At 49.3% G+C, this 21,944-nt stretch overlaps 2 protein-coding genes across 2 annotated transcripts in view; one reads left to right on the top strand and one right to left on the bottom strand.

Moving 5' to 3' along the window:
- Positions 1-4,002, bottom strand: part of LOC119437194 (sodium-coupled monocarboxylate transporter 2) — a 114,094-nt gene extending 110,092 nt beyond the window's left edge. Inside the window, exon 1 of the mRNA XM_037704251.2 lies at positions 3,504-4,002. Within this exon, the coding sequence (XP_037560179.1) occupies positions 3,504-3,836 (333 nt within the window). The 5' untranslated portion in view covers positions 3,837-4,002. The remainder of the gene's footprint in view (positions 1-3,503) is intronic.
- LOC119437195 (zinc finger CCHC domain-containing protein 24) overlaps positions 1-21,944 on the top strand; it is a 280,965-nt gene that overhangs the window by 224,009 nt on the left and 35,012 nt on the right. The gene's annotated exons all lie outside the window — the stretch shown is intronic.

Here is a 21,944-nt window from a genome sequence, read left to right as displayed (position 1 = left end):
GACAATGAGCGAAGAAAACAATATTAGAGCGAAATAAACTAGGTTTATTAACTGCGTGGCGCGAAGAATGACCAATGTATTTCTAGGTAATTAAATCAAAGGGTGCATAGACATATATATTCACGATATGTATGTAAGGGAAAAAATAAGAGATATTCTAAATGCACTAAATGAAAAACTGAGAACACCCGACCGGAATAAGCGCGCGTGTTTACAGTAGCAAATACACTTATTAGGGATTGCTGCACATAAAGCTCTCATTCGCAGAAACAATATTCATAGCAGGCAAAACCACCCTATATATATATATATATATATATATATATATATATATATATATATATATATTGTCACGGGTCAACGCGAACAAGAGACCACACGTTGAACAAGACGGCGGAACAGCTTGAGAATCACCAGCACAAAGACATCTTCTTCGTCTTCGAACACCCTGTCCTACTACTCAGTCAGTTAATGCATATACTGTCATCGTCGTTTAAACGTCTATAGATAGAGTACGTGTCAATATATATATATATATATATATATATATATATATATATATATATGTATATGCAAGTGTTATTGATATACTGTACGACGCCGAATAGTCGTTTCCGTTCGAAAGTAACGCATAACGGTACTATTGAAGTCTCAAAGGTGAGTGACCGATGCAAGTGGGGACTGTTATTCCGAATGATTGTGCTGCCGGGGAGTCGTGGCTGTTGCGCAGAGGCGCAGTGCCTGCGAGAATTAACGCACCCGAGTCTTGCTTAACAAGTTCCTAGCTGTCATTCAATATAAATGCCTCGTTTTGGGGCAGCTTGTAAATCTGCTAACTTGATTGAAGCAAGGAAAACTTTTTTTTACAGTCTCACTGTCTTTCCAACCCATAAAAACCGGGTGCCCCATTTGGTTCGACACTTTTCTTCAACGAACGCAACAGATCTGCACATATCTTTATGTGTATGTGAGACATGCCGTTCCTTTAATTGTTTCATGATGGTCGTTATGATAGTGCACCAGATAACTGAAAGCAGCCGTTTATAATATACAAGCTGCTTAGTTGAGCGGTCACACATCTGGGAACGGCATTACATTTATGTATGAAATATTCGATAAGCGTAACATGTTTTTCGCGAAAATCAGACTCGAGAATTTATTTTGTTTACACTCCTATAAAAAAGCCGAAGAACGCAGTCACCTGCTTTTTTATTATTTTTAAACAAATTCTTCGGTTTTACGTGGCAAAACCACGATATCATTGAGGCATCCGGTTTAGTTTTCACCACCGGGGGTTCTTTAACGTGCACCTAAATAGAAGTACACGAGCCTTTTCCCATTTCGTTCCCATCGAATTCCGCGACCTGAATTGAACCCGCGAGCTCCAGTTTAGCAGCACAACGCCGTATCCACTATATAGCCACTAATTGGGCTACCGCGCAGGCTTTCTTTCTTGTCTTTTCTTTGTCTGCTTTTTGAAGTATCGACTAGAAAAAAATTCCACGTACGGCTTACGGCCAAGGATTAGCATATAGAATGACTAACTAAAACCGTCTCCGGTGTTCGAGGTCCGACCACAATAAATGACCCCGTACCAATTGCTCCGCATTCTGTTAAGGGAGGAAGGCGGAAACTTGAATGGAATGTTGTGCTGCAATTTACTCTGTTTTTATCTATAACAATGCTTCTCGTAAATCTGAGTACAAGGCGCTGGATGGGGCAGATATGCTTTACTTGTTTGAAGCGGCAAGCAGGAAGGTTACATATGTTTCTTCGTCTGCGTTTCGCAAGTCCTTCTGATGGAAAACTATATGCGCAACAATACACACGAGAGCTACACGCTGCTAGAAGAACGAGAAAGATATTTGTTCTCCAAAGGGAACTGTACAATAACATAGTAGAATGAAAGCCGACACGGCGGCCGCAATGCACGCGCAATCACCGAGCGGCATTAAAAAATAAAATAAAGAAGAGAAAGAATTGATTTATTCTTAAGGCATAAATACATGTCTTATGAAATTATGAACACCATTTGAGTGGTCTGAACGCAAACACCAGCGCGCGAAGTAGTACGAATGACCCTGCCGAAAAGCATCGCCAGCAGTTTCCAATGGCGCGACCTTGATGCGGCCCAATCCACGTCGGGCGCCTCACTGCAAGGCATGCGCCGCCCCAGCCACTCGTCCCACTCAACCGTATTCTAGTACACTTAACTCGCACATAAAACATATGGCGCGCGCGGACAATGGTATCATGAGACGAACCCGGTACCTCCATTCCGCACACAGAGCCCGTGGAAACTGCCACAGGAGGTCACACCAGGGCCCCTCTGCCAACCTTCCTCCTACGTGACGCTTCGCCTCTTTTCTCCTCCCCGCTTCAGTCAACGTCACCTAGACATTTATCTAGGTGGCGTTCCTTTGCCACGCGCTCGGCGCCCTCCTTCGTACTTTCCCCGGCGCGAGATTCTCTTCTCCACCTCCAGGTGCCTTCCTCCTCCAGGGCTCGCTTCCTTCGCGGCTTGAAACATCCCATCACCGACTTCACTTGCCGCAGGGCATTACGCATGCGCATAATAAATAAATAAGTAAATAAATAAATAAATAAATAAATAAATAAATAAATAAAAGAAGTGCGCTACACAACCGCGTTAAAGCGCAATGCGCGATGAACAGGTAAAATGAAATGAAGCGTAAGTCGCTTATTACTTTCTATGTTTTGTACTAGTTGGGATTGTGTACATTCGAGGCAGCGGCCACTCATGCAGTAAGCGCTTTTGCGAAAAGTGTAGAGATCACACTTCACACGAACGTAGTAAGCAACTTGTGTCTGTCTTATCGTGTGGCTTGTACTTATTCATTATGTCACAAGCTCTGGACAGTTAACAGAAACCTTCAGTGCTTCAAAGCGCCAAGAGCACATTATGCGCTTAAACCGCCTAGAAAGGCTTTTGTTGATGAGCTGACCGACCAACGCTAGATGTTGACGTCACTCTTGCAATCACGGGTGCTTACCTGACTAACGCACGCTAATCTGTACGCGCATGTGTGAGGCATCTGCACTGCTTTTATTCGTTATTTTCATGCACATATTCCATGCCTTTTCTGGAAGTAAACAACTAGTCGACGATCTAGCGGCTGTTCAGTCCTTTAGAGCTTTGCCCCCGTGTTCAAACGTTCCGCGAGATAAATTCATCATTTGAACTCAAACCAACTTGCGCATCTCCTTACGCTTACTGCTATTGAAAAGCCCTTTTTTATTTTCGAAAAGAGGACACACAGACGCTGTTTAACTTGACTTTCTATTACTGACCAAGATAAACTCATCAGCTCATAACTCATAAGCCGCACGGAGTAACGATGCACTTCGAGCCGTTCGAGACGCTCCGCGAATCGTTTCGCGCCGTTACACAACCGCGGCGGCGGAACAATCGCTAAAGCGTTTCGAGCGAACCCAGTCCGACGCCGATCGAGCACGCTTTTCCAATTACTATGCGCACCCACCTCGAAAACAGACGTGACGCGCAGCTTGTACAGGACTGGAATGACGACGAGCGTGACGACAGGCACGAGAAGCGGCGCCGACACCAGGCTCCAGGCGTAGTGGAATCCGTGCGCGTAGTAGTGCGCCCCGAAGCCGATGACGCCGATGGCCGAGATCATGGAGGCGAGCACCGACATGGCCAGCGGCAGTGTGCCCATGGTGCGGCTCCCGAGGAACACTTCGTCGGCCGTGGGCGCCTTACGGGCCCGGCGCGAGAACGCGAAGTACAGGCCTAGCCCCAGGTTGGCGGCCATCAGCACGCCGAAGGTGATGTGCTCCACGTTCACGGACATTTCCTGTTGTACGACTGGCGAGCGGTGATCCCTGCGGTGATATTGAACGCCTCGGGTTTCAGCGGGCGACGTCGACAGCGATCGTGTTCGCAGTCAGCCGCGAAGGCCCGGCGTCGTCTCTGGCCACCTGCTACTTGCCGTGCGCTCCATTTATGCTCCGCACAGACGCGCGAACACTGGCGCTGCCTGCAGAGCGTCGCGCGGAGAAAAAAAAAAAGAAAAAAAAAAAACAGGGCTTGACTCGCATGCACACATGCCGAGGTCGGCCGGATGCAGTGCCACGTGTATGGCCAAAGACATTCGTGATTTTGTCGCTATTTTCAGTTCTTACGGTTTCATTATAGGCCTGAGATGGTCGGGATGGCCGGCCATGAAACGCTGCACTTAACAGTGGCAAACACGGGAACGGGGGCAGGTTAGTCGTATTGCGGTTATACTCGTATATTGCTGGGTGGTGCAAGGTACGCATTGTTTCTTTATCAAAAATGTCTTCTTTGAAGCAAAGTGCCACTGCTTTTATTATATACGTTCTTTCCAATCCAAGCTGAAATACGTATCAACACTTGTTGTTGCGCTAGTTGGTTCACACTTAATACGGTAATAAGACGCGAGAAACAAAGTTGCAATAACATCGACTCTTTTATTCACCGCGTTTAGTGTATTGACTTCTCACCATGATTTTTTTATCATTACTTTTCTGTATGACTTCTGTATGACATTCTCTGTATCGACTTTTCCCCATGATTTTTTAATCATTACATTTCTGTACCACTCCTGCACGGGCCGTGAAGGGCCTGCAGTATATTCAATTAAATTTAAAAAAAAAAGACCAGGATACCAGAGAGTGTCAACCGCAATTAAGTTTATTCATAGCAGACAGGTAAACATTGTTGAAAATTTGTTTTATTCTGCGCCACATGCAGAACTGTTTCCAGTTGTTAAGGCATGCATTGAGCAAAGTGGTGTTCTTGCTTTTGAAAGGGCCGCTCATGTACCTGTTGATAACATCATGACCTTGCTACAATTTTATCTTTGTTTGACGTTTGTTTCTGTCAATGTTAACGCTTGCATCTAACGTAAGGATATCTGCATTAGTTAATGTGTCACTCCGGTTTTTTGTAACATCTTTTTATCTGTATTGACAGAGCGATAACTAAGGCCTTAGACGAAGCCAAGATGCCTATATATATATATATATATATATGAACAAGAAGAAAGGGAACCGAGGGGCCCAATTTTATTAATCGAATCATAAGAACCCAACAGCCAAACACACTAAGGACAACATAGGGTAAATTACTTGCGCTTTGTAATTGAATTAAAGAAAGGATAGATTAATGGAAATGAAAGTGGATGAAAAAAAAACGTCGCAGCTTCACCCGAAAGGCGAAGCATCAATTGTTGGGATTAGTAGAGAGCTCTACGCAGTAAGGATAGTAGTTTTATCAGCTGTATGAACTTGGACAATCAGCACCAGCAACGCGCATAACTGTATTCGACGCCGTCGCCGTTTTGCACACGTTCGCACCGAACGCGCGCGGCGTTGCTGACTGTTGCCAGGACCTCTGGGGGTGGCTCGAAGGTTTTCGGCGAGATCAGAACTGGAAACTCGTCGAGCAGCGTCGGAAGTCTTTACCACTTTCTCTCCTCGCAACGTTTTTATATAAATACGCATTCGGTGCCGCAGCTAAACATTACGCGTGCAACGCTCTTACCAATTGAGGTACCGCGGCGCCGTTCTCCCTTCCACTTTCTGGGGTATTCATGTTTTGCTACTAGAACGAACTCTGGGAGTGTTAACCAGTGCCACCATTTACAAACCCTGGCGGCGGATGTGGACCATCCTTTCTGCTTCAGGCGTCACGAGTACGTGATCATTTTGGGTGAAGGCCAATAAACCCACACATGCTACCTGAAGACATCAAGGTTGCCGGATTCGAGACCATCGTTATGTAATGAACGAGAAGAAAGGGAACCTAGGGGCCTGATTTTGATGGACCACATCATAAGAAGCTAACAACCCATGACACCAAGGACAATATAGGGGAAATTACTTATATTTGCCAACTGAATTAAAGAAATTACAGATTCATGGAAATGAAAGTGGATGAATATATATATATATATATATATATATATATATATTGTAATGCGGTTTATTGGCAATTCAGAAACGCAACCGTTTCAGTCGAGCGACAGACACCGAGAGCGCGAGCCCATCTTCGTCGGCGGGCCGATGATGATAGTGCGTCCAAAGGGCGCGCCAGTCTTCTTCGCTACAACTGCCCCCTGGAGAAGAAGGAGCCATCCTGGCGACTCAACGAGACGAGTGGACAAGAGGGTCGTAATAGGGTTTAAGCCTCTGGGCGTGCACTGTCTCGCGTCCGCGACGCCTCAACTCAGTAGATGGCGTGAGCGGCTCGACGACGTATTTGACTGGCGTCGTCTGTTGTACGACGCGGTAAGGACCGTGGTATTGAGCGAGGAGTTTAGAGGATAGACCAGGGGTGCTTGAAGGCATCCACAGCCAGACTAGTGAGTCCGACTGGTAGGTGCAGGGAGGATGGTCATCTTCGCGACGGAATTTTTGAAGACTCTGGCCTTCCGCCGTGAACGAACGGGCCATCTGACGGCATTCCTCGGCATACTTGGAGGCTTCATACAGAACCGTGCCTTCTGATGGGTCAGGCCAGTAGGGGAGAATGGTGTCGAGCGTACAGGTAGGTTCACGGCCATATACGAGAAAGAATGGCGAGAATCCCGTTGTGGCCTGTGAAGTGGTGTTATAGGCGTACGTAACATATTGCAAAACGAGGTCCCAGTTGGCATGATCCGATGTCATGTACATGGACAGCATGTCGCCCAAAGTACGATTGAACCGCTCTGTTATGCCGTTCGTTTGCGGATGATAAGCAGTAGTGGTGCGATCAACGGTATCGCACGCGGTCAGAAGGGCGTTAAGAACTTCGGAAAGAAACGCACGCTCTCTGTTACTCAGAAGTTCCCGCGGTGCCCCGTGACGCAGTATGAAGTGATGCAGGAGAAAGGTCGCAATGTCGCGGGCTGTCGCTGTGTGCAGTGCCGCAGTTTCTGCATAGCGGGTGAGGTGGTCGACAGCGACAATAATCCAGCGATTTCCAGCTGATGTGCAGGGAAGAGGGCCGTAGAGATCGATGCCGACGCGGTCGAATGGTCGGAACGGACAATGAATGAGCTGCAAAGGACCACAAGGACGAGGAGCAGGAAGCTTGCGTCGTTGGCATGCTGTGCATGAGCGAATGTACTTTCGAACAAAATTATACATGCCACGCCAATAAAAGTGGGAGCGAAGCCTGGCGTGGCCGGCATGGGCGCATTGCGGGTCTGAATGTGCGCTGATGTGCGCTTAATCTGTGCGCTGATGGCGGGGAACGACTAACAATCATTCGCGACCGTCGGAAGCGTAATTTCGACGATATAGAACACCATCCCGTAACTCGAAATGAGAAGCTTGGCGGTGGATAGGGCGTGAAGGGCGTGTTGTTGAAGTGTCAGAAATGCAATCCATAAGTGCCGCAATCCAGGGATCATTGCGTTGCTCCACAGCCATGTTGACCTGCACAGGCGACGAAAACGCCGATTCGATGACTGAAATGCAAGTCATGTCACTTGGTGTAGGCGACCGAGAGAGGGCATCCGCGTCGGTGTGTTTACGGCTAGTCCGGTAAATGACGCGTATGTCGAAGTCTTGTAACCGTAGAGCCCATCGCGCAAGGCGGCCAGACGGGTCTCTTAAAGTAGATAACTAACATAATGCACGATGATCTGTAACGACGTCGAAGGGGCGGCCGTACAGGTAGAGTCGGAATTTTCCAAGGGCCCAGATGATAGCCAAGGCACTCCTTTTCGGTGACGGAGGGTGTGGATTCCGCTTTCGTTAGTGTTCGGCTGGCGTAAGCTACTACGTATTCATCATGCCCACTTTTTCGCTGTGCAAGCAAGGCACCAAGTTCTACGCCACTGGCGTCGGTGTGGACTTCCGTGGGGGCTGTGGGGTCGAAATGGTACAGTACGGGAGGCGAAGTGAGTAAACGCCGCATAGTTTCAAAAGCATCGTCGCAAGCTGTGGCCCAAGTAGAAAGTCGTGTGTCGCTGCGAAGCAGCTGAGTCAACGGAGCAATGATAGAAGCGAAATTCCGGATAAAACGATGAAAGTAGGAGCAGAGCCCGAGAAAGCTCCGAAGTTCTTTCAGGGACGTGGGTTTAGGGAATTCTGCGATGGCGCGAAGTTTGGAAGGATCAGGTAATAGGCCATCTTTCGATACGACGTGTCCGAGTATAGCGGTCTGCTTGGCTCCAAATCGACATTTCTTCAAGTTGAGTTGGAGGCCTGCCTCGGTGATGCACTGCAGCACTTGTTCGAGACGGTACAGATGTGTGGGAAAATCTGGCGAAAAGACGACGACATCGTCAAGGTAACATAGGCATGTCTTCCACTTTAGCCCACGAAGCAGATTGTCCATTATTCGTTCGAATTTAGCAGGGGCATTGCAAAGCCCAAACGGCATAACGGTAAATTCATATAGGCCATCTGGGGTCACGAAGGCTGTCTTCGGGCGATCGGCAGGATCCATAGGCACTTGCCAATAGCCTGAACGTAAATCGAGCGAAGAAAAATACTCCGCGCCTTGCAAACAATCCAGAGCATCGTCGATGCACCGTAAAGGGTAGACGTCTTTGCGAGTTATATTATTAAGACAGTGGTAGTCAACGCAAAATCTAATTGAGCCATCTTTTTTCTTAACCAGGACTACATGCGACGCCCAGGGACTATTGGAAGGTTGAACCACTCCACGCTCAAGCTTTGCGCTAGCTTTGTTTTCAATAACACGGCGCTCCGCGGGTGATACTCGATAAGGCCTCTGGCGCAGTGGTGCGTGGGTGCCGGTGTCGATCTCGTGACGTACAGTCGATGTGCGGCCTAGTAGGGCGTGTTGACAGTCGAACGTAGATTGGTATTTCTGTAGAAGGCTGAGAAGCTGCGAACGCTGCGTAGAGCTCAACAGGGCATCTACTGAACTATGGAAGACGTCTTGCGAAGGCTGGGAACAAGGCACGCTGTAAGTCAACGAGTTCACGTCCGAATAGGCGTTGTCAAGAGGTGCGTCAAAGATGGTTACTGAGTCGGCAGACTGAAGACGTCCAAGGCATTCGCCACGACGTAAGACAAGGGGCGTGGCCTTAGCGTTATAAACGAGCAGTCGCGTGCAGCCACCGCTGACAGGACAGCGAAGGGAAGGGAACATCTTCGGCGAACAAAAATGTCCCATGGGACAAACAGAGCAGTAGTGTCAGTGGCAAAAGTAGAGCTGGCATTCGCAATCACCGAAGAGTGCGGAGGGATCGTATTGTCTTCTGTAACGACCAGTTTGTCGCCAAGATCGTCAAGGTCATGTGAACGGGTATCGGGAAGCGGTGAAAATTAAACTTCGGGGCGGGAACAATCAATGATGGCCTGATGACCGGAAAGGAAGTCCCACCCCAAGATGATGTAGTATGAACAGGATGAAATGACGACGAACTCGACTCTATACGTGTATACTTGAATGACGATGCGGGCGGTACATGCGGCAACAGGGGTAATGTACTGGGAACTTGCTGTCCGGAGTGACAACGCAGCTAAGGGCTTCATTCCTTTTCGAAGCTTGCGGCAAAGTTCTTCTATAACTACTGAAACGGCGGCGCCTGTGTCAACTAATGCCAGTGTGACGACTCCTTCTACAGACACTTCGATTACGTTCGTCGGAAGAGACCGAGGCCTTGTGTGGTTCGACTGGAACGCAGTTCTCGCCTCCTGAACTACGGTAGCTAGTTTTCCTGCTCCGCAGGGGCCGGACGCCGCCGCATGGGGGAAAGTGAGCGACAAGGAGGGGATGGCGAGCGACGATCACGGGCAGAAGGAATGACGTTGCGCGTAGACGGCAAGTGCAAATCATTTGGTGGCGAGAAGGACGAAGCTGGCGAAACGTAGGCGGAGACAGGTTGGTCATCACCTTGAAGCCATAAGTGACGGCCACAGTGCCGTGCCACGTGACCAGGGATACCAAAGAATAAGCACACGGGGCGATTGTCGGGTGTACGCCAGGGTCCCATGCTAACTGGTGATCTGGTGGTGTGCACTGGAGGGATGGATTGGACGTGGCGGTGCAGCAAAAGGTGGTGCTGAAAAAGTCGATGGAGGTGGCAGTGCTGCAACCTCAGCGTAGCTGAGAGGTACAGGCAATGGTGGCGCTGCACGAGGGGACTGTATAGCTTCGGACACTTGTTCCTGGAGCATTTGACGCAATGGAGGAGCCAAGAACGGCGTGGGCCCGGGGACGGCGGTGAGTGGGGATAGCTGGCGGGCGACTTCGGAGCGTATGAATTCTTTGATTTCGCCCAGTAGACAGTCGTTGTTAGTCACAGCGGCTAAACTTGCAATGGAAGTATCGGGGATAGAAGAACGTCGAGTGAGCAGACGTTGCCTCCTGAGTTCGTCGTAGCTCCGACAAAGTTCAGCGACTTCGACCACGGTCCGCGGGCTTTTCGAGGAGCATTTGGAATACATCGTCTTCGATGCCCTCCATTACGTGACGGATCTTGTCAGACTCAGTCATCGATGGATCGACGCGCTTGCAAAGGTCTACACCATCTTCCATGTACTTGGTGAGGTTTTCACCGGGTTGCTGGGAACGGCTGCGCAAGCGCTCTTCGGCACGGAGCTCTCGCACCGCAGGGCGACAGAACACATGCGTAATGCGCGCCTTGAAATCTGACCAGGTGCTGAGGTCGGATTCGTGGTTGTGGTACCACACGCTAGCGACACCCGTGAGGTAGAAGTTCGTGTAGCTGAGCTTCGCAGCATCGTCCCAATTACTGTGGGCACTCACCCGCTCGTATAACGAGAGCCAATCTTCTAAGTCGTATTCGTCGGAGCCGCTGAAGATGGAAGGATCGCGTTGACGCATTCAGCCAGGACAAATCAATGTTGGCGATGCCGGAGGTGTTGTTTGGCTGGGGTCGTCAGGCATGATGGCCTACAGTGTCCGATTGCGTAGTTCCAGGGTGGGAGAAGTAGAACCCAGCACCTCCACCAAATATGTAATGCGGTTTATTGGCAACTCAGAAACTCCACCGTCTCAGTCGAGCGTCAGACACCGAGAGCGGAGCCCATCTTCGTCGGCGGGCCGATGATGATAGTGCATAAAAAGGGCGCGCCGGTCTTCTTCGCTACAATATATATATATATATATATATATATATATATATATATATATATATTTATGTAAATTCAACTACTTTTTAGTGGTTTTAAAAGCTAACCCTTCTGTGACGCCCATTAATGCAGTGGATGCAGTTTTAGCACTGTTTGTACAACATGGTCAAGGCTTTTCTTTACGCATGAGCATCTTAAAAATGATAACTTGCTGTTTTATGACTTGAGCCTAATCTTCTCGGAGCAGCGCATCTGCTGGGTGTGTTGTTCGCGCAAGGAGCTCTTGCCATTTGACGTGGACCATACTAAGAAAGAGAGCAAGAAAGAGGAGAGGCGGGGAGGTTAACCAGAAGCAAGTCTCCGGTTTGCTACCCTGCCTGTGGCTTGGGGAAAAGGGGGTTAGAAAGAAGGGAACAGGAAGTACTATAGGAGTTCTGAGGCCGGTGGATCCAGAAAGCTGTTCTACAAAGTTAAATAATTTACACCCGTGATGGTGAGAATTGCGAATCATAACACCCTTGAAGAGCGTTTTCATGCAAGACGCATCCCATCATCATGTCGTTTTGTGTTAGGTTAATTGTAGATGTTACAGCACCCTTACACCCACCATGAGGGTGCACGGATGAAGAAAATTAGGCGAGGGTGCAACGGTGTTTTTATTTATCATTATTACATTCAGAAACATACAGTTGTACGAAGAGAGAGCGTGTCTCACGGCACTGCAAACCAGTGGCGGATCCATAAGGGAGCCCTCGCCTACTCCCGAAGAATGCTGCGAGCGCTCGGAGAGGACGGCCGCACTCCACGTCGGCACCTGCGATTTTCGGTGATTTTGCCGCGTCCACTTCACCGACTTGTATGATTCCTGCCCGAGTGGGTGCGGGAGGGTGTCATGATCACGTAGATACCACATTCTAGGCTGGACCTTTGCAAACTCTCTCAGGAGATTATCAATGCTTCCCATGCTTCCCAGAATTAGTCATGCTTCCATTTTTCGCTTTTGATCTCCTAGGAGAGTTTTAGTTTCCCCTGGACCTCGCCGCTCGCCTCCCTAAGCCTAACTGGCTTAGGGCGGCGAGCCGACATGGAGTACGTGGTCGAAGGAGAACTTATTTCTGAACAAGAATGGTCGGACGACTCCTGGAAGTCACCCGACTACATCGCTCACGAACGACGCCGTCGCGAGCTCAAGACACAAGGCAAGGAAGCTTCCAGCCTGAGTACGACGGGACCGAGCTCCTCCGGCAACGGACGGAGCACATAGAACCCCAAACCGCGCCTGCCACCTCAACGCAGGCGCACACCGCTACTGAGAATTCCGGCAGACGTCATCCACATCGTGGGACGCCTGTAGTAGTCACACGTTGACCTCATGAAGTTGCCACCGTGGCAGCTACACGAAGCCCTGCTCAAGGCAGCCTCGCTGCCCGATCAGCCACCAGTGAACGGGGATCGCCTACGGACACATCCCACCAAGACCACTTTCACGCTGACCGTCGTCGACTCTCAATGTGCCCAATTCTATCTCCGCATCCAATCTGTCAATCTGGGTCCCCGCATTGTCGACCTCCCCGTGTACGATCCCCCTCCGGACGCCGCCGTGCGAGGCATCATGTTTCACGCGTTCTACAATTTCTCTGACGAAGAGATACTGGCAGAACTGCAAGTCAGCAACTCCGACATGCCTATTGTGAGCGCCAAGCGCATGGGCCAGACTACGCATCCGGTGGTCGCCCTCACATGTAAGGTCTTTCCGAAATGGATATTCTATCACGGCATCGACATTAGACTTTACCCGGTCTATAACCGGGTGGTATAACCGGGCTGGCATCCAATTCACAGGTGAGGGAGATGGCCAAGGAGAATTCCGCCTTAAGAGCCCATATTTCGGCCCAGCAAGCCCAAATCTCCGCTCAGCAGTCCCAAATAGCTAAATTAATTAGCTATATCCAATCCCTTGAAGCAAAGATAGACAGGGCCTTCGCCTCGCACACATCCACACCGACATCCACACCCGCATTACAAACACGGGAATCCTCCCCCGCATCCACTAGCAAAGCACCACAACCCCCAAGGTCAAACAAGCACAAGGCAGCCACATCCACAGCCTCGCTCAATAACGAAGCGGAGAGTGCCACAGCGGTAACGCCGGCCATCTCCACCGAAGAAACTAAGCTGGAGGCGCGCTTTAACGTGATTAGTCAATTCATCAACCCAATTCCTTCAGGAATTTCACGCGTTCCGCATGGACACGATAAACACATACACTACACTCAAAAGCCATGTGGAGGCAACACAAGCCAAGCACAGTACACTGCTCGCCGCACTACTAGAAATAACGGACATCAACCGAAACTACATCTTAGAGGAAATCTGTTAGAAGCCAACCACACACCAACGCCAGCCCGCCAAGCAGGACCCAACACCTAAACCAACGTAACATGGCCCCACGAACAACGTTGACAGTATGGCAGTGGAACTGCAGGAGCTACCGCACTAAGCGGGGGAACTTGCAGCTTCACGCCCAACACAACACTTAAGACACACCAGACATAATAGCTTGCCAAGAGACGAACACTCTCGTAAAACTACCAGGTTACGCTCTATACAATCAACTAAGACCTGCCGACGGGCCTCATACCAACATGGCCACACTAGTACACCGCAACCTTACTGCCACACAATACGAAATTGAAGGCACAGAAATTAAATACACACTCGTTGAAAGATTGCCTAGGAGAAGGGAAGACAGCCCGCTCTTCGTCCTCAGCATTTACAACTAACCACGAGACAAGGGCACTGACATCCCAGTAGTCGTCCGCAAAGTGTCCCAGCTGGCCAAAGAAGCACAACTACTTATTTTGGGCAACTTCAACGCCAAACACCCACATTGGGCTTGCCCAAAACCCTACCGTAAGGGCGCCCGGCTATGGGAAACCGCTCAAGATCTCGGTATTTCTATTCTCAACAACCCACAACAACCAACAGGGTTCGGTAATACCATGTGGTAGGGATGGTCGATTAATTTTTATTCAATGAACAATTAATCACACATCATTTAGCTTTTAATCGGTTAATTGCTTTCGATGTAGGGTTTTTGATCAATTATTTTATTAATAGAAATTTTGCCGGGCCGTTTTAAAAAGGTTGGAACAATTATCCGTTTTCACAGCTGGAAACAGCGCGTAAGACAAGGACCAAGGAAGATCGACAGCACATGTGCTGACTAACCGCTGACTAACTAACAAGTCAGCGCAGGTGTTGTCGATCTGTCTTAGTCCTCGTTCTACGCACTGCTTCCCTTGCCAAACTGAACACCAACGAGCTCAACGTCGGTCCCTTATATAGATGTCTACTTTTGTAGAAACCTATTTTCAGAGATGGAACCAAGTTTGAAACAGAAGTGTAAAAACGTTTGATAAAGGTCAATCTGTAACTCGTTAAAGTTATAGTTGGCACTAGTGGCTTTTGAAAAAATAAACAATTTTCGTTATAAAATGTCACTTAGTACAGAATTAAGATACATGTCACTAGTCAATCCCCGTACAGTACAGTTAAACAAGATATAAAAATGGCAAAAGTGAAAGATGAAGTCCAACTGAACTATGCAATAAATTTCAATATGCACAGGCGAAAAGAAAATTACTGCTTTAGGATTTTAAACCACACGCTCTTTTCTACAGAGCGAAGGAATGTCAATTGGCTGGGATGTTTGGGTGAAACCGACCCCTTTGAATGGCCACACAACCAGCATACGAGAATAGATGCTCGGACGCTATAGATTTGCTGTAATCGACGCGAACTCCATCTTATGTCAAATCCAAACCGGCGCGCATGCTGTACCATGTCTTTAGTGGACAGAGAGTGGCACGACGATCAACGACTGAATTGCAATAGCATGCCTTAAACTGCGAGAGCATTTCAAGCCTGCCTGCGGCTTCGGGGGCGGCGTGGTGGCGTGTGCGGTAGGGGGAGGGGTGCGGGGGTGGGGGGGGGCGAGGAAGCGCTCGGCTCGGCATCTCTTGGGACTCGGAAAAACAGTCGACAGTCGTTCTACCACAGCCGCACAGTCACTGATCGTGCGCTGCCATTCCAGTAGCATTTCAAAATTTTCGCGCCACTCCTGCTAACTCTAGAGAACGATTATTCAAAAGGTCTAATTGATTAAGTCGATTAAATGTAAGGTGGACATCGATGAAGAATAATCATTTTACGGGAGACATTTAATCAATTAATAATTTAATCGATTGATCATTCATCGATATTACCAACCCTAATGTGTGCAGAGTCATCACGCCAGACCCCTCCTTTTGCAAGAACATACCGGGTGCCTGGTGGCAGAACACAGGCCACACTGTCGGCAGCGTTCATTATATTTTGTCGCGGACTTTTGAAACAGCCGACAGCAGGGCGAAGACGGCCACGGCCCGCATTACGAAGTGGGATAAATTCCGTCAGCTACGTGAAGAAACGGCACCCGACTCCATATCGGATCTCAACGAATGCATCAAGTCCCTGAGCCTCGACGTGACTTTCATGGCGTACTAAACGGCGGCGTCTCAAGAGCAGCCATTGACGAATTTCCGCCTCCTGCACATGTGGGAAGCGCGCGAAAGCCTCACGCGCATGTGGCAGCTCCTATGCCATAGCAACAAGCTGCGACGGCGCATAGCGAAGCTCGAACGGCTGATAGAGGGTCACACCTCTACACGCGTACGTCGGTAGTGAGGCCAGATCTACAACAGCCTTGATGGCCACACTGGGCTGCAAGAAGACGTGGTACCTGCTGTGACGCCTGCTGGATCCCGGCATCACCAAGTCGGTGGCACGCAAGCAACTGACGCAAATAAATCGCTGATACCCCGTTACCGACGCGGAGCCGCTTGCGGAGCTCGACAGCTGGTAAATAACCACTTCAAGACAGAGCGACACGCACCTGCCACACTACGTGGGAGCTCCCGACGAACAGCTGGATGCTGCCATTTCGGAGGCAGATGTCTGCGCTGTGCAGTACAAGTTGCGCACGCCGTCAGCGCTGGGCCCCGATGTGGTTACGAACAAGGTTCTGCGGAAACTCGACACAAAGTCGGTGGGAGCAATAACCGAACGCATGAATGAGTGCTGGCGCTCTGGCTGCTTACCCTCTGAGTGAAAGCACGCACGGGTGGCATTCATACCAAAACCAGGCAATAAACTCAACCTGGAGAATCTTCGCCCCATTTCACTCACCTCCTGCCTAGGCAAGCTCATGGAGCATGTAATACTCTGCCGCTTACAGAACTTTGTAGAGAAATACGATCTCCTACCACCCACAATGCTCGGTTTTCGGCCACACTTGTCTACCCAGGACGACCTCCTTCAATTTCACCACGACCTCTTACATCCAGACAGTGGTTCGGGCACGAAAGCTCTGCAGAGTCTGGACGTCCATAAGGCTTATGACAATGGGCTCCAGGTGGCCGTGCCCGAGAGCTTACCCGACTTATAGCCCGGCGAACCAACCTACAACTATATCAGGTCGTTCCTCACAGTCAGGGCGGTTGAGATCGTGGTCGGAGACCTGCCCTCGCCTCCCATCCGGCTCGGAGTCAGAGGCACGCCACAAGGTGCAGTCCTGTCACCATTCCTATTCAACCTAGCTGTGCGCACCCTGCCTCCAAAACTGAGTGACGTCCCGGGACTCAGACACACGCTGTGCACCAACGACATCAGGCTCTGGACTTGTGAAGGGTCGGACGGCACAGTTAAAGAAACACTCCAACACGCCACCGACATCGTCGTGCAACACGTGAAGGCAGCGGGCCTAGAATGCTCCCAGCACAAGTCGAAACTCCTCCTGATCCGGCTACCCAACCGAAGCAAGCATCGGTCAACCCCACTTCACATCACGATACGCGTAAACCAGCAGCCAGTCACCCACGTCGAGCACATGCGTGTACTGGGCATGATACTACAGCAGAACCGGCGGAACGGCATTGCCATCGACTGGCTACAGATGACGGTGAGCCAGACCACGATACTGCTAAACAGAGTGAACGCGCTTAAGCAGGGCATGAAAGAGAAGAACCTGCTCCAACTCATTCAAGCCTTTGTCTTCAGTCGTCTCACCTATGCACTTCCATACCTGCACTTACAGAAGGCAGAACGAGCTCACCTCAACTGCATTATACGACGCGCATACAAGGTAGCCCTCGGATTGCCAAGACACACCTGCACCGAGAAAGTTCTTCAACTAGGAGTTCACAACAACATCGAAGAAGTCATTGAAGCAGACCGCACATCGGAGATTCACCGTCTCCAAGGAAGCAAGACGGGTGAGTGAGTGGGCCTCAGAGCGTCCCCGATGGGCAGCGACCCGCCACCTTCCCACCACACATTAGGGGCATGTTCGTCATCAAACCGCTGCCTAAAAACACACTCGCCGGCCACCACAACGGTCGAAGAAGAGCGAGGGCCCAGACCCTACACAAGACGTACGGGACCAACTCCGCCGTGGCGTACGTCGACGCAGCCCAGTCATCTGATCGACCCAACACCTACGCCGTTTGTGCCGTTCCAGGCCTAGGACAAAATGTACAGACTGCTCCGACCTCGCTAAGCGCTGCCACCCCCGACGAACACCGAAGAATCCGCCATTGCGTTGGCCCTGGCCTCAACAGACGCCTTTATCGTTATTAGCGACACCAAAACCACCATAACAAACTCTGCGCGAGGAATAGTCGTCCTACAGTCACTACACAACAGTGAAGAAATGCGCTTGATATTGGTCCCGGCTCACGCGGGGAATCCAGGGAACGAAGTAGCCCACTAACATGCTCGAGGATTCGTCAGTCGAGTGGTGGCCGCCCTCCGTGACCAGGAGACCTCAAATGAAGTCCGGCACTCATATGACGACATAACCCAATACTACCGTCTTACACGACACACTAGGCTCGCGCCGCACAGTAAACTGAACAAGCATCAGAAGATCACCTGGAGCACTCATATACCTGGATCACTCACACCCGAACCCCTACGTATACTCGTGCATTTACCCGGACAGATTAAGTCCGTACTGTCACCTGTGCGGCGAGCTAGCTATGCTCAGTCACATCCTCTGGGTCTGCGAGGAGGACCCCCCTTCCCCCCCCCCCCCTGTCTCCTGGCCTCTCCCTCACCTTCATCGGGGGAGGAAGTGCTGCTTAGCTCCAGCCCACACGTGCAGCTCCAAGCCGTTAAGCGAGCTGAAGGGGTCGCCGTCACGCATCCTCTGGCGTCCATCTGGTTTTACTGAGAGCCAATGAACTAGCATCCCACTCTGACGAATGAAGTCCTCTCTCTCTCTCCCCTACCCTTCACCCCGAGACATGCCAGGATTTCAATGCTGACAAAACGCGCGCACCGTGTTCTACCGCTTCACATCATGTTTTGTAAGCCCCCAGCATTTTAAGAATATCCTTCTAACACCCTGTTGCTGTAGTATTATCTATTATGTCATAGTAAGTTGGTAAGTTAGGCGATGCATAGTTCTCAAATGTCATCGTGCACAAATTCCACAGAATCCAAAAGCGCGCACCGGTTTTTGTTGTATTGCATTCTTAAGAAAAATCTCACGTACAGCGTCACCTTGGGAAAAGTGTTCTAAGCGTTTTCAGCAAGGCACAACTTGTGCAGCTTTTGCTTTTGGGACGCCAGAAATCCAGCAAAATCAATTGGCCAGGTGACAGCATGCGGTTGGGCGCGCCGCGATTGCTCCAAGTCAATGCGGTCGTCTAGCTTTCTGTCAAAACTCAGCAGAACAGCTAGAAAAGCGCGCAACGAGTCATTCATATATCCGCCAACGCGGACAAAAAATATGCCGAATCCGGTCGTCCGACCCCACCTTACATTCATTCGTCGAGGCGATAACCTCAACCCTTTCTGCTCCTCCCCCATTTGCAAACAAGCTAACTTCGTTGGAAAACTTGAGCCATCTCACAAACCACAATTATTCGCTCGAACGGCATGACCAAGAAGCGCCGTACAAAGCACTCATTGCTTCGTGTCCGCATGAACTTAGGAATCCGGCTGTACAATAAGCAGCGATTAAGTTAGTAGTTGTAAGAAAGGCAAGTTCTTCTGCGTTACAAGCACCTGAACATCGTCCAGTACAGAGTGCGCAAAACGAAATGGAGATGAATGTGAGAAAGTATCGAGAGCCAGCGTACAACTTACAATGCATACAGTATTTACAATACCGACTAATAGCACAACTTACTCAAACATTTCCCCTCCCTAGCTGAAGACAGTATGAATGCATCCATGAATAAGACATTGAGTCAATCATTGTAGATAAAATCAGATTCCAGAAATTTGCGGGGAATTTGCAGGCCCGATTTCTGTTCACGCGTGCCATTGTCGAGGCAATTTTAAAATGTGCATTTTATTTACCGCCTGCCAAGTACGTTCGCGATGTCTGGCATATATTATATGACGATGTCTGGTACATGTCATACCCGTCTGGCGTTCGTGAGACCGGTATGACAGGCGCGCATACTGAGTACGGGATAGAAAAACTTCATCGACTCAAATTGAACTCTGTCGAAACAACAGAGCGCTGGTTGCTACGTTACAGTGTGCACAGGGGCGTTCTGTCGGAATGTGTACTGATAGCAATAAGTTTCCTGTCGCTATGAAGGACATTTCAGAAGAAACCTACGTGTTTTGGGAGGACCGCATGTAGAAAGCACGTAGTCTGTGGACGAGAGTTTTTGGTTGGAGGTCAGAATGGTCGGCATTTTTAGAGTTGTCTTCAAAGGGGAAGAGGGAGCACAAATGTTTCTCGGGAATCACCCCTTTTCAATCACCACAGTTCCCAAACTTTGCGAAGAAGGAATTAATCTATTGTAGTCATTCAACAACCTTTACCACAGCCGAAACCTCGCAGGTATAGGAGGGTTTCGCGGTGGTATAGACGAAGCAGTTAAATGGGAACAATACTAAATTGCTCTACTAGCGGTAGTTTGAGATCGAGTTCCGTTTGGTTGGAAAATACTTGTCTACAGCATGCAGAGATTATTTCGCTTGTGAATATACCTTCCTCATTACCTGTCGTACTGGTATTCTCAGTAACTTGAATAAGACAAGGACCGACATAAGATTATAACAACGACAACTCACGGTGCTGTCCACCGTGGGAGGTCACTGTTGTATTTCTTCTTTTCGTTTTAGCGATCATCGGCCCCGCTCACTGACCGTCCTAAAAAAAAGGGAAAAAAAAAAGCTGGATCCGCTCCTGACACCACAAAAAGGAAGAAAGAAACGCTTTTCATACTACGCAACTTAAGGTTGTCGTGTAATTCTGTGCATGCGAAATATATTGGCTTCGTCAGTACTTCCCTACATTTAAAAAGCTGACATGCAAGTACTTCTATATCTGTAGTTCGTCCAAGTTCTTTACAATTTTTGTGACCACACAAGTTCAGAAATATGCGCGTTGTGAGCTTCTTGAAAATGCGAAACAGAACAAACGGTAAAAATACGTCAAACTTTCTCGGATTGACGTCAGATTTCTCAGGTTGGTTTCTGCAAACTAAGCAAGCTAATCGCTTTGAAAAAGGACATTTTGTAAGTTTCGCTCTGGGCGGGAATCGATCCCGGGCCTCCAGGGTGCGAGACAAGAACGCTTCCCCGACACCACGGCGGCTCCATGCTTCTGGTCGACGAAAGTTGTACCTAGTACGTGCGTCATTGCACACGTCACGTCATTGCGCACGTCACGTCAGATGGCTTTCTAAACGTGTCGCCTAATGCGCGCGTCGTTGGGCACGTGGCGGCGCAGCCAATGGCGCCACGTCATGCGTGTATAACGTAGTGCATAAAAAAAGCACTAATGTCCAATTGAACGGCGCTGAGTGGTCTTTAGAGTTATGAACATCTCGCGTGCAAGCGAGCGCGTTGCGATGCTTGGCGCATTTTGACTCGGCCCTACCGAGGCGCAGTTAGAACGTAGGCGAGAGCTTGCGAGGACAAGGAACGCTCGGGGTGGAGGGGGAAAGAAAGAAAGAAAATTATTTCACCAAAGGGACTATAATGTTTTCGCATTCCCACACTTAAGCAGTTTTAAGTGTCTCTGTCTATTTTTTTTTCTTTGGACACACAGAACTTTTATTGCTCAATTCGCCACGACTATTTTTTTGTAGCGGTGCGTGAAGCGATTGAACTTAGTGGGGAAGTTCCTTTTCAAAACCCAGTAGGCATGAGTATTGGTGCGTTTTTTTAAAGTTTCTGTCCTGTTATTTGGAGTCTACGCAGTCGAGTTTAAGGGTCGCGTATTTTTACAAAAGAAAGGGATTTGTATTGGCTCTAGCGTCGCTCCATTACTTTCTGGCAAAAATTTACAACCTCATTTGCATATCCTTGAACAACATAATGTGGTCCGTGTGTTTAGATGTGTTGATGATTTTTAAAAACCTTTTACGGCTTTCACAAGTGCACATAGTAGATAATGTAGCACAGGGTATTGTTACGCGAAGGACGAGTCAGTAAGACGAACAACTATTTACAGGCTATATTTACAACAGCGGTTGCAGCGCTGACCGGTTAGATTCACAGCATGAGCCCAGCTCGTTCTTCCTCCTTTTTTCTCGAGTGATGAGGGCAACTGGTCAGCACGGTGAACAGGACTGGAACTTGGCGGCCAGAAATTCCTACGTGAGCAGTGCACATACCCCTGACGGCAACAGTGCGCCATTAGCGACGCGTACGGCTCGAGTGATGGCAGGCGAAAGAACTGTTTTGAGGCGACGACTTAGGTTAGCGCTCATTATGGACACTTGGGCTCCAGTATCAATCAATGCCGTGAACGGAGCACCATCTACGTCTACTTCAATTAGGTTCGTGTTCGTGAGGAGCGT

The sequence above is a fragment of the Dermacentor silvarum genome, chromosome 1 (genome assembly GCF_013339745.2).
Source record: "Dermacentor silvarum isolate Dsil-2018 chromosome 1, BIME_Dsil_1.4, whole genome shotgun sequence".
NCBI lineage: Eukaryota > Metazoa > Arthropoda > Arachnida > Ixodida > Ixodidae > Dermacentor > Dermacentor silvarum.
Note: the sequence above shows the minus strand (reverse complement) of the source record. Positions and strands in the feature narration are given on the sequence as shown.